The following is a 17,571-nucleotide window of genomic DNA, read 5'->3' on the forward strand; positions in this document are numbered from 1 at the left end:
AAACATAAAACTTGATGAGAAAATGTGAATCTTTATGTTCATCACATAATAATTGATTCATGGTTTTTTATGGAATCATAGTGACCACAAATAGAACACCATTTCCCCTACTACATCAATATCTGCCTATGTCAAAGTTGCACGTATTTTCTACTGTGTTCTAGAAAAGTATTAACTTCTGTTATCTTCAAAGTTGAAATGACAAATACATAGAAAAATATTTTTTCACATTCTGAAGAGGTTATTTTTCCACAGCTGATAATGACTTTGTTGCTGAATTTTAATTATGAACTCTCTAAAGCTTATTTAGGTTTTTCCTGAGGACTGCAAACATGACTGATTCATTCAAGAATGCTTCATGTCTTACATTGTTCTAACCTGGTATTCAGTTTGTTTTTAAGATTTCAATCTTTAAGATGTACACACCTGATAGCCCTTCATCCTTGTTGCCGACCCTATACCAGGTTTCTGAGCCTTTTGCTTGTTCTATTGAGAAATTGATCTAAAATTTCAACATACTAATCCCTATAACCTTGAAAGTGGTAAAACCTTGCTTACAGATTATTCATTTGAACAGAATTTTAACACAGTTTGACTTCATATTGTGACATTGAATGTGATTGGAAATCAATCATTTGAACGATAGCCATTCATCCATAAATGCTACTAGCCTCCTACCATGACCTTCATCTTTCTGGTTATTTAAATGTTGTTTGAAAGATCAAAAATATTTTACCTCCATCACCTTTAAAGTGGGTCAAGGTCAAGTTGCTTTTCAACATGTTGTAGAACTAAGAAATTACAGGGTGAAATATGTTAATATGCAAATCTTCACACATAAGCCTTCTGTTGGCACTTAAATGTGTTAGAATCAACTTGGGTCATATGTGTATATATACACTCATTCAAATTCTGGTTTGTTTGACTGGAACAAAAATGGGATGAATATTCGAACACTTCTAAGTGCCTACTGAAAACAAATATTTGTATTAATTTGGCTGTCTTCTTAACTAAGACTACGTAACTTCAAACAAACACTGTATACCCCAAAGTAGATTTTGCGTGACTTTTATTATTTTTTATCTCAATGCCACAAGATCTGCAAATAAAATCTATATTCAGACATCAAACATGACAGATTTTGTCAGAGTTAGCTCCCTTACAAATATCATGATTATAAAACATTTTAACACTAAAACAGTCATCAGCATTGCCTACATGTCGTTGGCAGTTCAATATTATAAGGACTATCCAAAAGTCCTAAAGTGTGAACCAAAACAATATTATCCAATAACATAGTGCTTCTCCTATGTTGAAAGCAATTTCCGCAATAAGTATCACAAATGTTTACAGTACTTGGCAACTAAGAAATGGCGCTGAAATGTCTGTAGAAGTACCTACCTGTCTGCAATACAGATTAAATCCAAAAAATCATGAAAAGTTAAAAGTTATTTCACAGTCATTTCTTAATCAAAAATCCCCCAGACAACTGTTACTTCATATCACCTTCTAGCTGTTTATAGATTCTGTGGTCTCCAGTCAGCAGCATGGCAGTACTGTTCTGGTGGAGGCATATTCTACCCATAGCAAATTACTATGAGATTACAAAGATTTAATAAGGTATTATGTACACGGGACTAATACAGGACTGTGATAATACTGTTGTGTGTATGGTGTGTGTGATTATAATACTCTTACTAAAGTGTTTAATCTCATCACTAACTGATATACATTGTAATATTATAAACTATATACCTGTTATAAATTTAAGTCTTACATTAACTCCTATAATACTGATTGCTGACCTGATGTTCAAAACTCTAAAACCAAACTTCTAAATATAGAAAAATTTATTGGAATTAAAGGCGAAAAAGGAAATCTTCCATTTAAAGGGTAAAACTTCATATGATTTTAAGTGCATGAAGTTAGACGAAGGTGACCTTTGTTGTGTAACCTCTACTTGTACCTAACTCCAGGAAGTATTCTTCTTCATTCACATATTTCTGAGTATGCATTTTTATACACTCTGGGATGCAGCAGCTGAGTCATCTGTATTTTTAAATGAAACATCGACTACAGCACCCTACATGAATATTAAGGGTAAAGCAGGTTAGAAACATTAGCCATATGTAATGACGGTTACCCAAGCTATTTGGTTCAAGTTCACCCACACTCATGAAAACACTGAAGAGGGTATAGCCAACTATTTTTGCGAGGGTGATATTTTTGTGGTACATTTAAGTAGTGTAGAAAATTTAATCTGTTAGTCTGTGAAATAATAAGATATGTGTGTATATGATGTCTTTCTACAACCAGAGCATGAAATTTTCATTAGTTAAAAATGACAATTACCTGTTACATGATATTCTGTCATATTTATGAAATATTTCACAAATTCCTCAATATCTCCACTCACACTAGTGTTTATATTTTCTACTTTTAAAAAATATTGTCAACGTACTTAATTTGGCACAATAAAATTTTGTGAAAAATCACATTTTTTAAAAATTAGTTTGATGATAAATCAGGAGTCCACAGTAAGTGGTTTATATTAAGCAGTCTATACATGTAAAAACTATAATAAACAATATCATAGTTATTTCAGGGTAATACTTTCAGTGTAAACAGCACCAGAATATCATAGTTATTTCAGGGTAATACTTTCAGTGTAAACAGCATCAGAATATCATAGTTATTTCAGGGTAATACTTTCAGTGTAAACAGCACCAGAATATCAGAGTTATTTCAGGGTAATACTTTCAGTGTAAACAGCACCAGAATATCATAGTTATTTCAGGGTAATACTTTCAGTGTAAACAGCACCAGAATATCATAGTTATTTCAGGGTAATACTTTCAGTGTAAACAGCACCAGAATATCATAGTTATTTCAGGGTAATACTTTCAGTGTAAACAGCACCAGAATATCATAGTTATTTCAGGGTAATACTTTCAGTGTAAACAGCACCAGAATATCATAGTTATTTCAGGGTAATACTTTCAGTGTAAACAGCACCAGAATATCATAGTTATTTCAGGGTAATACTTTCAGTGTAAACAGCACCAGAATATCATAGTTATTTCAGGGTAATACTTTCAGTGTAAACAGCACCAGAATATCATAGTTATTTCAGGGTAATACTTTCAGTGTAAACAGCACCAGAATATCATAGTTATTTCAGGGTAATACTTTCAGTGTAAACAGCACCAGAATATCATAGTTATTTCAGGGTAATACTTTCAGTGTAAACAGCACCAGAATATCATAATTATTTCAGGGTAATACTTTCAGTGTAAACAACACCAGAATATCATAGTTATTTCAGGGTAATACTTTCAGTGTAAACAGCACCAGAATATCATAGTTATTTCAGGGTAATACTTTCAGTGTAAACAGCACCAGAATATCATAGTTATTTCAGGGTAATACATTCAGTGTAAACAGCACCAGAATATCAGAATTATTTCAGGGTAATACTTTCAGTGTAAACAGCACCAGAATATCATAGTTATTTCAGGGTAATACTTTCAGTGTAAACAGCACCAGAATATCAGAGTTATTTCAGGGTAATACTTTCAGTGTAAACAGCACCAGAATATCAGAATTATTTCAGGGTAATACTTTCAGTGTAAACAGCATTAGAATATCATAGTTATTTCAGGGTAATACTTTCAGTGTAAACAGCACCAGAATATCAGAGTTATTTCAGGGTAATACTTTCAGTGTAAACAGCATTAGAATATCATAGTTATTTCAGGGTAATACTTTCAGTGTAAACAGCACCAGAATATCATAGTTATTTCAGGGTAATACTTTCAGTGTAAACAGCACCAGAATATCAGAATTATTTCAGGGTAATACTTTCAGTGTAAACAGCACCAGAATATCATAGTTATTTCAGGGTAATACTTTCAGTGTAAACAGCACCAGAATATCAGAGTTATTTCAGGGTAATACTTTCAGTGTAAACAGCACCAGAATATCATAGTTATTTCAGGGTAATACTTTCAGTGTAAACAGCACCAGAATATCATAATTATTTCAGGGTTATACTTTCAGTGTAAACAGCACCAGAATATCATAGTTATTTCAGGGTAATACTTTCAGTGTAAACAGCACCAGAATATCATAATTATTTCAGGGTAATACTTTCAGTGTAAACAGCACCAGAATATCAGAGTTATTTCAGGGTAATACTTTCAGTGTAAACAGCACCAGAATATAATAGTTATTTCAGGGTAATACTTTCAGTGTAAACAGCACCAGAATATATCATAGTTATTTCAGGGTAATACTTTCAGTGTAAACAGCACCAGAATATCATAGTTATTTCAGGGTAATACTTTCAGTGTAAACAGCACCAGAATATCATTGTTATTTCAGGGTAATACTTTCAGTGGAAACAGCATTAGAATATCATAGTTATTTCAGGGTAATACTTTCAGTGTAAACAGCACCAGAATATCATAGTTATTTCAGGGTAATACTTTCAGTGTAAACAGCACCAGAATATCATAGTTATTTCAGGGTAATACTTTCAGTGTAAACAGCACCAGAATATCATAGTTATTTCAGGGTAATACTTTCAGTGTAAACAGCACCAGAATATCATAGTTATTTCAGGGTAATACTTTCAGTGTAAACAGCACCAGAATGTCATAGTTATTTCAGGGTAATACTTTCAGTGTAAACAGCACCAGAATATCATAGTTATTTCAGGGTAATACTTTCAGTGTAAACAGCACCAGAATATCATAGTTATTTCAGGGTAATACTTTCAGTGTAAACAGCACCAGAATATCATAGTTATTTCAGGGTAATACTTTCAGTGTAAACAGCACCAGAATATCATAGTTATTTCAGGGTAATACTTTCAGTGTAAACAGCACCAGAATATCATTGTTATTTCAGGGTAATACTTTCAGTGTAAACAGCACCAGAATATCATAATTATTTCAGGGTAATACTTTCAGTGTAAACAGCACCAGAATATCAGAATTCTAAAATATGTTCATATACAGTAGAGATTTTATACGCAGACAATGAAAACTGTTGTAGAAATTATTTCAAAGAAACGCGGATATGAAATCCAGATGTTTCAGTGTTTTGGCTGGGGGCATCTGGTGCTGATATACACTTATCCTATCAGTATTATATTGGTACAACCCACTACTATGCACATGTAACATAATATTGATCAATCTCCATTCATTACTTTTTTTTCTTGTCCTGTACGAATTAATGAACACATGACACCTACAACGTTATCATGTAATTCTGCTTTAGCACCTTTTGACGTCACCAGATGTGTAAAATATCAAAACTACACTTGATTAATCTACGTAGTAATTAGTGACATATACGTAAAGTACTTCTATAATTACAAAGTCTGGCATAACTGATGTATATATAGCACTAAAAATAGAATTACTTGGTTGCTAGAATATATCAGTTAAAACTACAATAAAAAATATGAATCAAAATAATCAAACACTACATATATTTCCCTAAAGCTTGAAAATAGATACATCATGCTCTAGATATAAAAATTTATATCAAAAGAATTGAAAAATATGAATCTTAAAAAACAAAGAAGTGCCTACCTTTGTCAGAGCTGCTGCAGCCAAGCACTGTGACTAAGGATGGCCAGTATTTACCTGACCATGTGCGGCCACACCTGTTCTCAACCCTACATGCAAATAATGGTGATAAATTAGCTATATATACTCACAAACTTAGTGTACATATTATATCAAACATGAATTTCAACAAATTACATGGATTAACTCAGTTTCCAATCATCCACCAGCTGTGCAGGCACTGTTACCTGATCTGAGTGGCTATGGTGTATAAAGACAATATTATTACCATGGTAACTGACATGCTGTAACCAATTACTTACCTGTCAGTCCTCCATAGACTGATACATTCTGCAATTTCAATATATCTACTTACATCTGTATAGAGAGAAGTTATTCAATGGCTGTGAACAGACCTGAAAATTCTACACAGTGTCATTTGTATAAACAATCACAAAACTTATGATAAATATTGTCAATACATTTGATTTCATACCTGCAATTAAAACATCTTGGAACCAACACTACTTCTATTTTATACAGACTTATAAAGAGCTATGATATTTCAAACACATGATCTACTAAAATCCAATTGTAAAATTTTATCAACTTCTCTTAAATTTATGATAACTGATAATCAATTTAACCAGCTCTATAGAATTCTTTAAGATTCTGCAATACCCTGATTCTGAGTAAAGGTAATGGGCTGGCTCCTTTGGGTCCTGTAATAAGCCCATCCCTGTAACTTTGAGGAAAGTTATTGTGTTGACCCCTTTGGGTCCTATAATAAGCCCATCCCTGATTGTGAGTAAAGGTAATGGGCTGGCTCCTTTGGGTCCTGTAATAAGCCCATCCCTGTAACTTTGAGGAAAGTTATTGTGTTGACCCCTTTGGGTCCTATAATAAGCCCATCCCTGATTGTGAGTAAAGGTAATGGGCTGGCTCCTTTGGGTCCTGTAATTAGCCCATCCCTGTGACTTTGAGGAAAGTTATTGTGTTGACCCCTTTGGGTCCTATAACAAGCCCACCCCTGATTCTGAGTAAAGGTAACTAGATGCCCTCTGTTGCCCTTCAATATAAGATTATCCCATGACTTTGTTAATTATACAGTTTTTTTTAAAAACAGAATAACAATATTATATCAATGTCCTCAACAGAGATAAGTATACTTACAACAAGACACTGGAATACAGAAACAGGCCTGTCAATAATCCTGTAGTAGCACAGCAATGTTTCGAGATCAATGTCTGTTGATGAAAAGTTGTGTCTGTAAAGATTTGTAAAAGTCTGGATCTACTTACCATATACAGGGTCATTAACATTTATCATCTCTTCAATCCTGAAAGTCAATACACCCACTGACCATCAAGTACACTGTAATGGTCAAGATGTCTTGGTTATTACACTGGTACTTTTACAGCCTTCAGCAATCCAGTGTCAAGGCAAACACAAGGTATAGGGGTCAAAGCTGCACCCATATATCACACTGGTCAACCATCATCCCAGCAGCAACCATACATCACAGCAGTCAACCATCATCCCAGCAGCTTCCATATGTCACAGTAATCAACCATTATCCCAGCAGTATCCATATGTCACACTGGTGAACCATCATCCCAGCAGCTTCCATATGTCACAGCAACCAACCATCATCCCAGCAGCATCCACATGTCACAGCAGTCAACCACCATCCCAGCAGCATCTATATGTCACAGCAACCAACCATCATCCCAGCATCCATATGTCACAGGAACCAACCATCATCCCAGCATCCATATGTCACAGGAACCAACCATCATCCCAGCATCCATATGTCACAGGAACCAACCATCATCCCAGCATCCATATGTCACAGAAACCAACCATCATCCCAGCATCCATATGTCACAGAAACCAACCATCATCCCAGCATCCATATGTCACAGAAACCAACCATCATCCCAGCATCCATATGTCACAGAAACCAACCATCATCCCAGCATCCATATGTCACAGAAACCAACCATCATCCCAGCATCCATATGTCACAGAAACCAACCATCATCCCAGCATCCATATGTCACAGAAACCAACCATCATCACAGCAGCATCCATATGCCACAGCAGTCAACCATCATCCCAGCAGCATCCATATGTCACAGCAGTCAACCATCATCCCAGCAGCATCCATATGTCACAGCAATCAACCATCATCCCAGCAGCATCCATATGTCACAGCAATCAACCATCATCCCAGCTGCATCCATATGTCACAGCAATCAACCATCATCCCAGCAGCATCCATATGTCACAGCAATCAACCATCATCCCAGCAGCATCCATATGTCACAGCAATCAACCATCATCCCAGCAGCATCCATATGTCACAGGAACCAACCATCATCCCAGCAGCATCCATATGTCACAGCAATCAACCATCATCCCAGCAGCATCCATATGTCACAGCAGTCAACCATCATCCCAGCAGCATCCATATGTCACAGCAGTCAACCATCATCCCAGCATCCATATGTCACAGCAACCAACCATCATCCCAGCAGCATCTCAGTGGTCAACTATCATTATTCCATCTAATTTGTCCATTTTACGAATCCAAATTTTCCACAAAAGACAGTTTGTCTCATGAATGATTTAAATGTTACTTCCGTTTTTGTTTTAAGGGTACTTTTCCTTAAACAACATCCTTCATTTTCCCCTGTTGTTTGAAATTACATTACACTAAATAGATTGTTCTAAAAACATGGCATTTAATGATATTGCTTGATCCATTTAACCTAGTTTGAAATTGTATGTTTCAACCTGTCTATTCATCACACTGGTTTACAATAATTCCTGTGAGTTTGACAGGTTCTAACATACACAAACTAAAACAATACTAAATGTATGCTTATAATGCATAATGGAACATCATCTGATGCCATGTATGAAGCACAATTAGACTTAATTTACATTATAGAAACAGAAAAGGCATGACTAGAATTATAATGTAAGTCAGGGGGATCCTTAAATTGTTAATTAGTGATTACTATACAATGTAAATACTTTTATTTACAAGACATACCAGGATGTTTCATCAAGTTGTACTATAACCAACCTTTTTTTGTTCTAATTTCTTAATGATAATAATGCTTTCCATTCTACAGATATTTGAAAAAACTACAGGCGGACACTAGAATTCAGATTGTTGGATTAATTCAGGTGGACACTAGAATTCAGATTGTTGGATTTATTCAGTAGGACACTAGAATTCAGATTGCTGACTTTATTCAATAGGACACTAGAATTCAGATTGTTGACTTTATTCAATAGGACACTAGAATTCAGATTGTTGACTTTATTCAATAGGACACTAGAATTCAGATTGTTGACTTTATTCAATAGGACACTAGAATTCAGATTGTTGGATTAATTCAGGTGGACATTAGAATTCAGATTGTTGGATTTATTCAGTTGGACACTAGAATTCAGATTGTTGGATTTATTCAGTAGGACACTAGAATTCAGATTGTTGGATTTATTCAGTAGGACACTAGAATTCAAATTGTTGACTTTATTCAATAGGACACTAGAATTCAGATTGTTGGATTTATTCAGTTGGACACTAGAATTCAGATTGTTGGATTAATTCAGGTGGACATTAGAATTCAGATTGTTGGATTTATTCAGTAGGACACTAGAATTCAGATTGTTGGATTTATTCAGTGGGACACTAGAATTCAGATTGTTGGATTTATTCAGGTTGACACTAGAATTTAGATTGTTGGATTTATTCAGTAGGACACTAGAATTCAGATTGTTGGAATTATTCAATAATAGGACACTAGAATTCAGATTGTTGGATTTATTCTGTCTACTAATGTCACAAAAGCTTCCCTTTCTATACAGGCTACAAGGTCGCACTTTTGAAAAATCAACATCCATGTCAATATTACTCAATATGAATGGAACTCTTTTGTGTTCCTTATACATGTATCTATGACAACGGCCATAGCAACAAGTCAGAAGATGTATTCAATCATAAAAATCATTCAAAATTTGTTATAAAAAAGTATTGAATGCCGTATGACACCAGAAATTTAACTATGTAACAATAAAATTATTGTAAAGATACAAAACAACACTCTCCAATACTAACTACCATAAACAGAACTTGACTGCATCAACAGAGATGAATCGTTGGGCTCTCAAACAGGAAATGACAGTACTTAACCTGTTCGTGATGAAGATATGCAAAAGTATTGTACAATGTTAACTGAGTATTTCATACCATAATGATGAAAATAAGATTTGGGATCATGCAACTCTATCAACCCTTTGATACCCTGGTATATTTAGGAATTTTTCTTTTACATTGTTACAAAACACTAAGTAAAGAATTTGAGCCCCACACGTATATGGGGAGGTACGTGACAGGTGATGTTGAGAATCCTGATGGATCGACCATGTAATCTGTTACATTCTGGGTTTGGTTAGGGCGAGTCTGTCTAATCCCTACCCCAGTCTGTGTACATATCTCTACACTTCTAATCATTGTAACATATTCTATATAAGGTAACAGACAGGACTGTTTGGAGACATGATGTGTACATATTTTCACACTCCAAATCACTGTAACATATTCTATATAAGGTAACAGACAGGATTGTTTGGAGACATGATGTGTACATATCTTCACACTCTTAATGACTGTAACATATTCTATATAAGGTAATAGACAGGACAGTGTGGAGACATGATGTGTACATAAACTTGTACTGATTATCTGATGTCACTACACTGATGGAATAACTATACTAAGCAATGATTTTCAATAGGATTGTTCACATTGATACATTCACATGGTTACTCTGACTTTCGAGTATATCATCAGTATTCACATTGTTACTCTGACTCTCTAGTATAACATCAGTATTCACATTGTTACTCGGACGTTCGAGTATATCGTCAGTATTCACATTGTTACTCTGACTTTCGAGTATATTGTCAGTATTCACATTGCTACTCTGACTCTCTAGTATAACATCAGTATTCACATTGTTACTCTGACTTTCGAGTATATCATCAGTATTCACATTGTTACTCTGACTCTCTAGTATAACATCAGTATTCACATTGTTACTCTGACTCTCTAGTATATCATCAGTATTCACATTGTTACTCTGACTCTCTAGTATATCATCAGTATTCACATTGTTACTCTGACTCTCTAGTATATCATCAGTATTCACATTGTTACTCTGACTTTCGAGTATAACATCAGTATTCACATTGTTACTCTGACTCTCTAGTATATCATCAGTATTCACATTGTTACTCTGACTTTCGAGTATAACATCAGTATTCACATTGTTACTCTGACTCTCTAGTATATCATCAGTATTCACATTGTTACTCTGACTTTCGAGTATAACATCAGTATTCACATTGTTACTCTGACTTTCGAGTATATCATCAGTATTCACATTGTTACTCTGACTCTCTAGTATAACATCAGTATTCACATTGTTACTCTGACTTTCGAGTATAACATCAGTATTCACATTGTTACTCTGACATTCGAGTATAACATCAGTATTCACATTGTTACTCTGACATTCGAGTATATCATCAGTATTTATATCATTACCCTGGCTGTGGAGTATATCTTAGGTGTAAGAATTGAGATGTCAAGATTTTCCTCAGCTGATATCTCCTCAAAAACGGCTTGTATATATGTATATTTATAAAATTTTCTCAAGGAACAGGAGGAAGGCATCGGCTAGGATGTCCTGAAATTCCTTGAGGAATTTTCATACAAGATATTTTCAAGGAGATATTAGCTGAGGAAATCTCAAGTTGAGATGTTTTATACAAGTGGGGCCTGGCCTTTCATCTGCTGCAACTGACTTCTACTACTCTTTTGAAATTAAAGAAGACAATCATTGTTTGATTTATATAAACATACATAGGAAGATACTGAAAATTTAGGAACTGATCCCACTATCTTAACAAAGCTTTTTAAACATATACCAATGATTGTCACAGATTATCAAGGTCTAAAACTTGTATATGATACAATTGTGTTACAGGGAGAAAAAAAAATACTTTTAAAATTTTTTTGTCTTTTTATGAAAGCTTTATTAACTCATTCCTCATAGTTTACTGTTTGTATAGACCATGAGTCACTGTGAACACTTTAAGAGGATACATCAAGTAAATATATAAATGTGTGGATTGTCATGTGAACTGACATGTACACCGCCCACTCAGGGGGTTAATCCTACTACCAAATATTGACAACAACTCTTATGATAATAGTATCATATAATATTATAGCAAGTGTCATTGAAACTGCATATACTTAACTACAAAATAGCATGCTATGTTGGTCAGAAACATATTATTTTTGTGACTTTTCCATGCAGGCAAGACAAAAATTAAAAAAAAAAACTAACAAAACTAAACATTAGTTTCACAAATAACAGTCCCCCACCAATGTGAAATTATATGAAAAAAAGGATCACTACACAGATGATGTATTTGTGTATTTTAGCGACAGATCCAGACTTTCTTCTTAGATATTCCAAGTGGGGGACCAGAATGAAACAAACTGTCTTCCCGAGGATAACTAATCCCCCCCGTGTCTTCCTGAGCATAACTAATTCCCCCTGTCTTCCTGAGGATAACTAATCCCCCCATCTTCCTGAGGATAACTAATCCCCCCATCTTCCTGAGGATAACTAATCCCCCCATCTTCCTGAGCATAACTAATTCCCCCTGTCTTCCTGAGCATAACTAATCCCCCCTGTCTTCCTGAGCATAACTAATCCCCCCTGTCTTCCTGAGCATAACTAATTGCCCCTGTCTTCCTGAGGATAACTAATCCCCCCATCTTCCTGAGGATAACTAATCCCCCCATCTTCCTGAGCATAACTAATTCCCCCTGTCTTCCTGAGCATAACTAATCCCCCCTGTCTTCCTGAGCATAACTAATCCCCCCTGTCTTCCCGAGGATAACTAATCCCCCCTGTCTTCCTGAGGATAACTAATCCCCCCTGTCTTCCTGAGGATAACTAATCCCCCCATCTTCCTGAGCATAACTAATTCCCCCTGTCTTCCTGAGCATAACTAATCCCCCCTGTCTTCCTGAGCATAACTAATCCCCCCTGTCTTCCTGAGGATAACTAATTGCCCCTGTCTTCCTGAGGATAACTAATTGCCCCTGTCTTCCTGAGGATAACTAATCCCCCCCATCTTCCTGAGGATAACTAATCCCCCTATCTTCCTGAGGATAACTAATCCCCCCATCTTCCTGAGCATAACTAATTCCCCCTGTCTTCCTGAGCATAACTAATCCCCCCTGTCTTCCTGAGCATAACTAATCCCCCCTGTCTTCCTGAGGATAACTAATCCCCCCTGTCTTCCCGAGGATAACTAATCCCCCCATCTTCCTGAGCATAACTAATTCCCCCTGTCTTCCTGAGCATAACTAATCCCCCCTGTCTTCCTGAGCATAACTAATCCCCCCTGTCTTCCTGAGCATAACTAATCCCCCCTGTCTTCCTGAGGATAACTAATTGCCCCTGTCTTCCTGAGGATAACTAATCCCCCCATCTTCCTGAGGATAACTAATCCCCCCATCTTTCTGAGGATAACTAATCCCCCCATCTTCCTGAGCATAACTAATTCCCCCTGTCTTCCTGAGCATAACTAATCCCCCCTGTCTTCCTGAGCATAACTAATCCCCCCTGTCTTCCCGAGGATAACTAATCCCCCCTGTCTTCCCGAGGATAACTAATCCCCCCTGTCTTCCTGAGGATAACTAATCCCCCCGTGTCTTCCTGAGCATAACTAATTCCCCCTGTCTTCCTGAGGATAACTAATCCCCCCTGTCTTCCTGAGCATAACTAATCCCCCCTGTCTTCCTGAGGATAACTAATTGCCCCTGTCTTCCTGAGGATAACTTATCCCCCTCCTGTCTTCCCGAGGATAACTAATCCCCACGTGTCTTCCTGAGGATAACTAATCCCCCCCATCTTCCTGAGGATAACTAATCCCCCTTGTCTTCCTGAGGATAACTTATCCCCCCCTGTCTTCCCGAGGATAACTAATCCCCCCTGTCTTCCTGAGGATAACTAATCCTCCCTGTCTTCCTGAGGATAACTAGTCCCCCCCTGTCTTCCTGAGGATAACTAATCCAAACCCCCCTGTAAAGACTTGTATATACTTTGGTCAACATGCCATGAAAATGTCAAATTATCATATGACAATACTATAGGTTTTAATAAGTTTCACCATTTCACAGTATTTTCATAGTTGAATAATAAAATCTGTTGAATGACAAGTATCTTTATTAACAAAGACAAGGACAAGAGGCCCAAAGGGCTTGAAAGGTCAGATGATTGAATCTCTGTATTATTATTACTGCTTACAATTTAGATTTTATACCTAGTCCTTTGACTTTTCTTTTTGGCCCTGCTCTTGGGGACCAGACCAATTTTGAAAATATGTCAAATTGTTCTCTCACTTTATTTCTTACATGTTTTACATCAACTATTACCAACTCTCAGCCTTTCTGCTGAAAATGAATAGGGAGGAAATAGTAGGAAGTGGTGGAAGAGTGTGGGATACAGAGATGAGACCCGTTATTAAACTTCAACATTGAAGATGTCCTCTGGACTTGATGTTAAACTTAGTCTAGCTCTCATTTAAAAGACACAGCAAAAGGACTTTTCATGGACAGGGAGAAATAAATTGGGAATACCAATCTGTATGACTCCAGATATGTCTATCATATATTTTGATGTCCATCTAAATTTTGTTGAAGTCCCTGATGTTAACCAGCCTTAACCTCTGGGTTGGTGTTATCATGTTCTGTACACTTGATGCTATATACACTTTGTGTCAGGATCTGTCAGGGGATCCATGTAGCGTCATTTATTGCCCATGCTCTTGTAATGGTTATCTCACTACAGCTGTCATGATACTATTGATACCATCAATATTATGTATCAGGATATATATCATATTTGCTGAAATCGTCGCAATACTAAGAAATTTGTGGTGTGCAACCTAAAACCTTTGACTTGGAAGATTATTTCCTTTACCAAGACTCATTAAATGTTTGGAAACGGCGACTATCCTGAACGAAGGAAGAAATGTGAATGTAAATCCCTGTAAATGATTGTGAGCAGCAGTATGTTTTTGTTTTCAAGTGAATATCTTAAAACAACCTACATGACAATGAGAATGAAAAATGATGTAATATTTATCTATCAACACCAACTGGAACAAGGAGTTCTCTTCTCCTAAAACAGAACAATCTAAGTCCTAAAACAAATTTAGGTCAACTTCAAATGCTAATGTGTAGGTGAGCACTTCCACATTACAGAATACATAGTATTTACATTTAATTGTGGCTTCAAACAATATAATAAGCAGAACAGGAATTAAGCTGGCAAAAAATTGAACAAAAAAGATATGACATTCTATTCATCATAAGTTCAACAGCACTTCTTTATAGAGATACAAGTGGTAATAATCTTTTAAGTATGTACATGTCTATCTGAGGATCGAATATGCCTGTTCCATGCCAAGGTTGTGATGTTTCTAGAGACTTTATATAAACATCACAGTAGGCCTGATTCATTAGTTTGGCTGTGCACAGCATTATGTACAACTGTATTAAGTGTACTGTACATATACATGTGTCTGTAAGTTACCACCATGCTGAAATAAACATGTGCTTCTGTTTAAAAGTCATGTCAGTGTATTGTTTTTCCCAAAAACCTTCCCTCGGACCAGACAACACATTTATTATCATAGCAGAATGTATCAAAATAATGAGTCATTAAAAATATTTAAAGAAAGCAGAACTCAGGATGTACTTTTCATCCCTGTAGCATTTACAGTTACCTCAATAGGGATATTAAAAAAATTCTAAATCTAATATTGATCCAGACATAAAATGCATCTGCAACATCAATTTAAATCATTAACTAATAAGAGTGCTGGTACAATTGCAGCTTCAGGTTATAGGAATACCCAGGTGATGCACGAGTTTAAGGTGGTAGCAAATCAGATATATATAATCTGTTGAGAAAGGTCAACTCCAGTATGGAGGTAAGGTAATGTTTGATGACGATACAGATACATGATCTGTAGAATATCAAGGTTGATGGAGATTTAGGTGAGAGGATTTATGAATAGAATGGTTAAAAGCTAGCAAAGATTGAGGTCAAAGTTGATGAAATATTAAGGTGGACACAGCTCCAGTTTAACAGTTATTAACAGAAGTCTGTATGACGGTTTTAAAATTAGAATAAACAGATATTGTGTAGGTGACCGTGTCGTAAATATTTATTAGGCTTTTATTGAAGACTTTAACTGTCAAGTGTCTTATGAGTATGTGGCCGCACAATTTATAGTGATAACAGCGGTCAGCATTAAAGTCCACCCAAAGGTCAGCTCATGAAACTTCTATTTACTGAACAAATTAAGTAAATAATGACCAGAAACCATGCACATTTATGATTTACATGGACTTATGATTATCATACAATTATAAAATATGAAATTGTTCAATTGAATCAAAATATTAATATAAACTTTATTTCAATCATAATTACAGACATACACATCATATCATAGCACTTGGTCGCGCTTCACCCGAGGAACGTAAGAGCCAAATATCATGCATTTAAGCCTTTCAGTTAATGAGAAAAAGCAATATAATTGTTTTCACAAATTTGACCTGTGACCTTGAATATCAGTCAAGGTGATTTTTTTTTTGCAAAGTTTGTCAGGCTTCATCCTAGGAACATATCACCCTGATATCAAAAATATTAATGTCAGCACAGCTACAGTACAAATGTTGCCAGATATACAAAATTAGGGTGTAATAGTTTGGAGAGAAAGCCAGCGAGGTTTCCACAAAAATAGGGAGGGTTGAAATGCATGCAAATTGATACAGTTACACAACAGAAGTCATAAACTTGTTCATATTTCAAATGTAAAGCAGTTACAGACATGTTTTCTATAAGACTTAAAACAATCCATTTTAATGACCTACATCATATATTACAGAAATAAATATTTATCTTTTTCTAACATGTGTTAACTACTTGGGTGTGATTTGGTAGTCTTAATTGATTTGATATTTGTTTTAAGCATCATTAGTAATTTCCATAGACTTTCCTTCCTGTTTCATCTATTCAAACATCCTTGTTTCATTTTTATTATCTTAGAAAGCTATACATGTGTGCTGAAATGCCGAAAAAGGCTGTAATTGTGGTCTTAGTGTGGGAGGAAACCAGAGTGCCCAGAGGAAACTAATGTGGTCAGGCAGCTGAGTGTCATACCTTTTCGTGTCCTTTCAAGGAATTGCTATACCTTTTCATGTCCTTTCAAGGAATTGCTATACCTTTTCATGTCCTTATGAGGAATTGCTATACCTTTTCATGTCCTTTCGAGGAATTGCTACACCTTTTCATGTCCTTTCGAGGAATTGCTACACCTTTTCATGTCCTTTCAAGGAATTGCTATACCTTTTCATGTCCTTTCGAGGAATTGCTACACCTTTTCATGTCCTTTCAAGGAATTGCTACACCTTTTCATGTCCTTTTGAGGAATTGCTATACCTTTTCATGTCCTTTCAAGGAATTGCTACACCTTTTCATGTCCTTTCAAGGAGTTGCTATACCTTTTCATGTCCTTTTGAGGAATTGCTATACCTTTTCATGTCCTTTTGAGGAATTGCTATACCTTTTCATGTCCTTTCAAGGAATTGCTATACCTTTTCATGTCCTTTCGAGGAATCACACCCTGGTAATCTAGTTGAAACGCTATTGCAATTGTATTTTATTAATTAGTATTGTAAGGTATATGTAAGATAAGCTGTCATTATGCTTTGGAAACATTATTATCAATTAGCAACATATACACACCAGAAACTTACAAAAGATAAAAATCTTCCATGAGATTAAAAGAACAAATACACAGAATTTCTTTAAGA

The 17,571-nt window shown here is 35.7% G+C and overlaps 2 protein-coding genes across 2 annotated transcripts; one reads left to right on the forward strand and one right to left on the reverse strand.

Annotated features, from left to right (window-relative positions):
* The first annotated feature begins 7,209 nt into the window (after positions 1–7,209).
* On the forward strand, positions 7,210–8,205 carry LOC132563673 (mucin-20-like). Its single transcript, XM_060228413.1, has one exon. It carries the CDS (start codon positions 7,210–7,212, stop codon positions 8,203–8,205), a length of 996 nt encoding a protein of 331 aa, XP_060084396.1.
* A 2,194-nt stretch (positions 8,206–10,399) lies between these two features.
* On the reverse strand, positions 10,400–12,311 carry LOC132563674 (putative uncharacterized protein DDB_G0286901). Its single transcript, XM_060228414.1, has 2 exons — positions 12,170–12,311; positions 10,400–11,223 (listed from the first exon to the last, which is right to left on the reverse strand). The coding sequence occupies exons 1-2, from the start codon at positions 12,309–12,311 to the stop codon at positions 10,400–10,402; spliced, it is 966 nt and encodes a 321-aa protein (XP_060084397.1).
* Positions 12,312–17,571: the final 5,260 nt, after the last annotated feature.

Source organism: Ylistrum balloti, unplaced genomic scaffold (assembly GCF_031769215.1).
Source record: "Ylistrum balloti isolate Yb309-2 unplaced genomic scaffold, AGI_CSIRO_Ybal_v1 Utg371816, whole genome shotgun sequence".
NCBI lineage: Eukaryota > Metazoa > Mollusca > Bivalvia > Pectinida > Pectinidae > Ylistrum > Ylistrum balloti.

What these genes read in the sequence shown, in the direction of transcription:
- LOC132563673 (XM_060228413.1), top strand. Translation starts at nt 7,210, where the DNA reads ATGTCACAGCAACCAACCATCATCCCAGCAGCATCCACATGTCACAGC.
- LOC132563674 (XM_060228414.1), bottom strand. Translation starts at nt 12,311, where the DNA reads ATGGGGGGATTAGTTATCCTCAGGAAGATGGGGGGATTAGTTATCCTC. An exon ending in TAGTTATCCTCGGGAAGACA is followed by an intron (nt 11,224 to 12,169) that starts GTTTGTTTCATT and finishes CTTACACCTAAG; the next exon opens with ATATACTCCACAGCCAGGGT.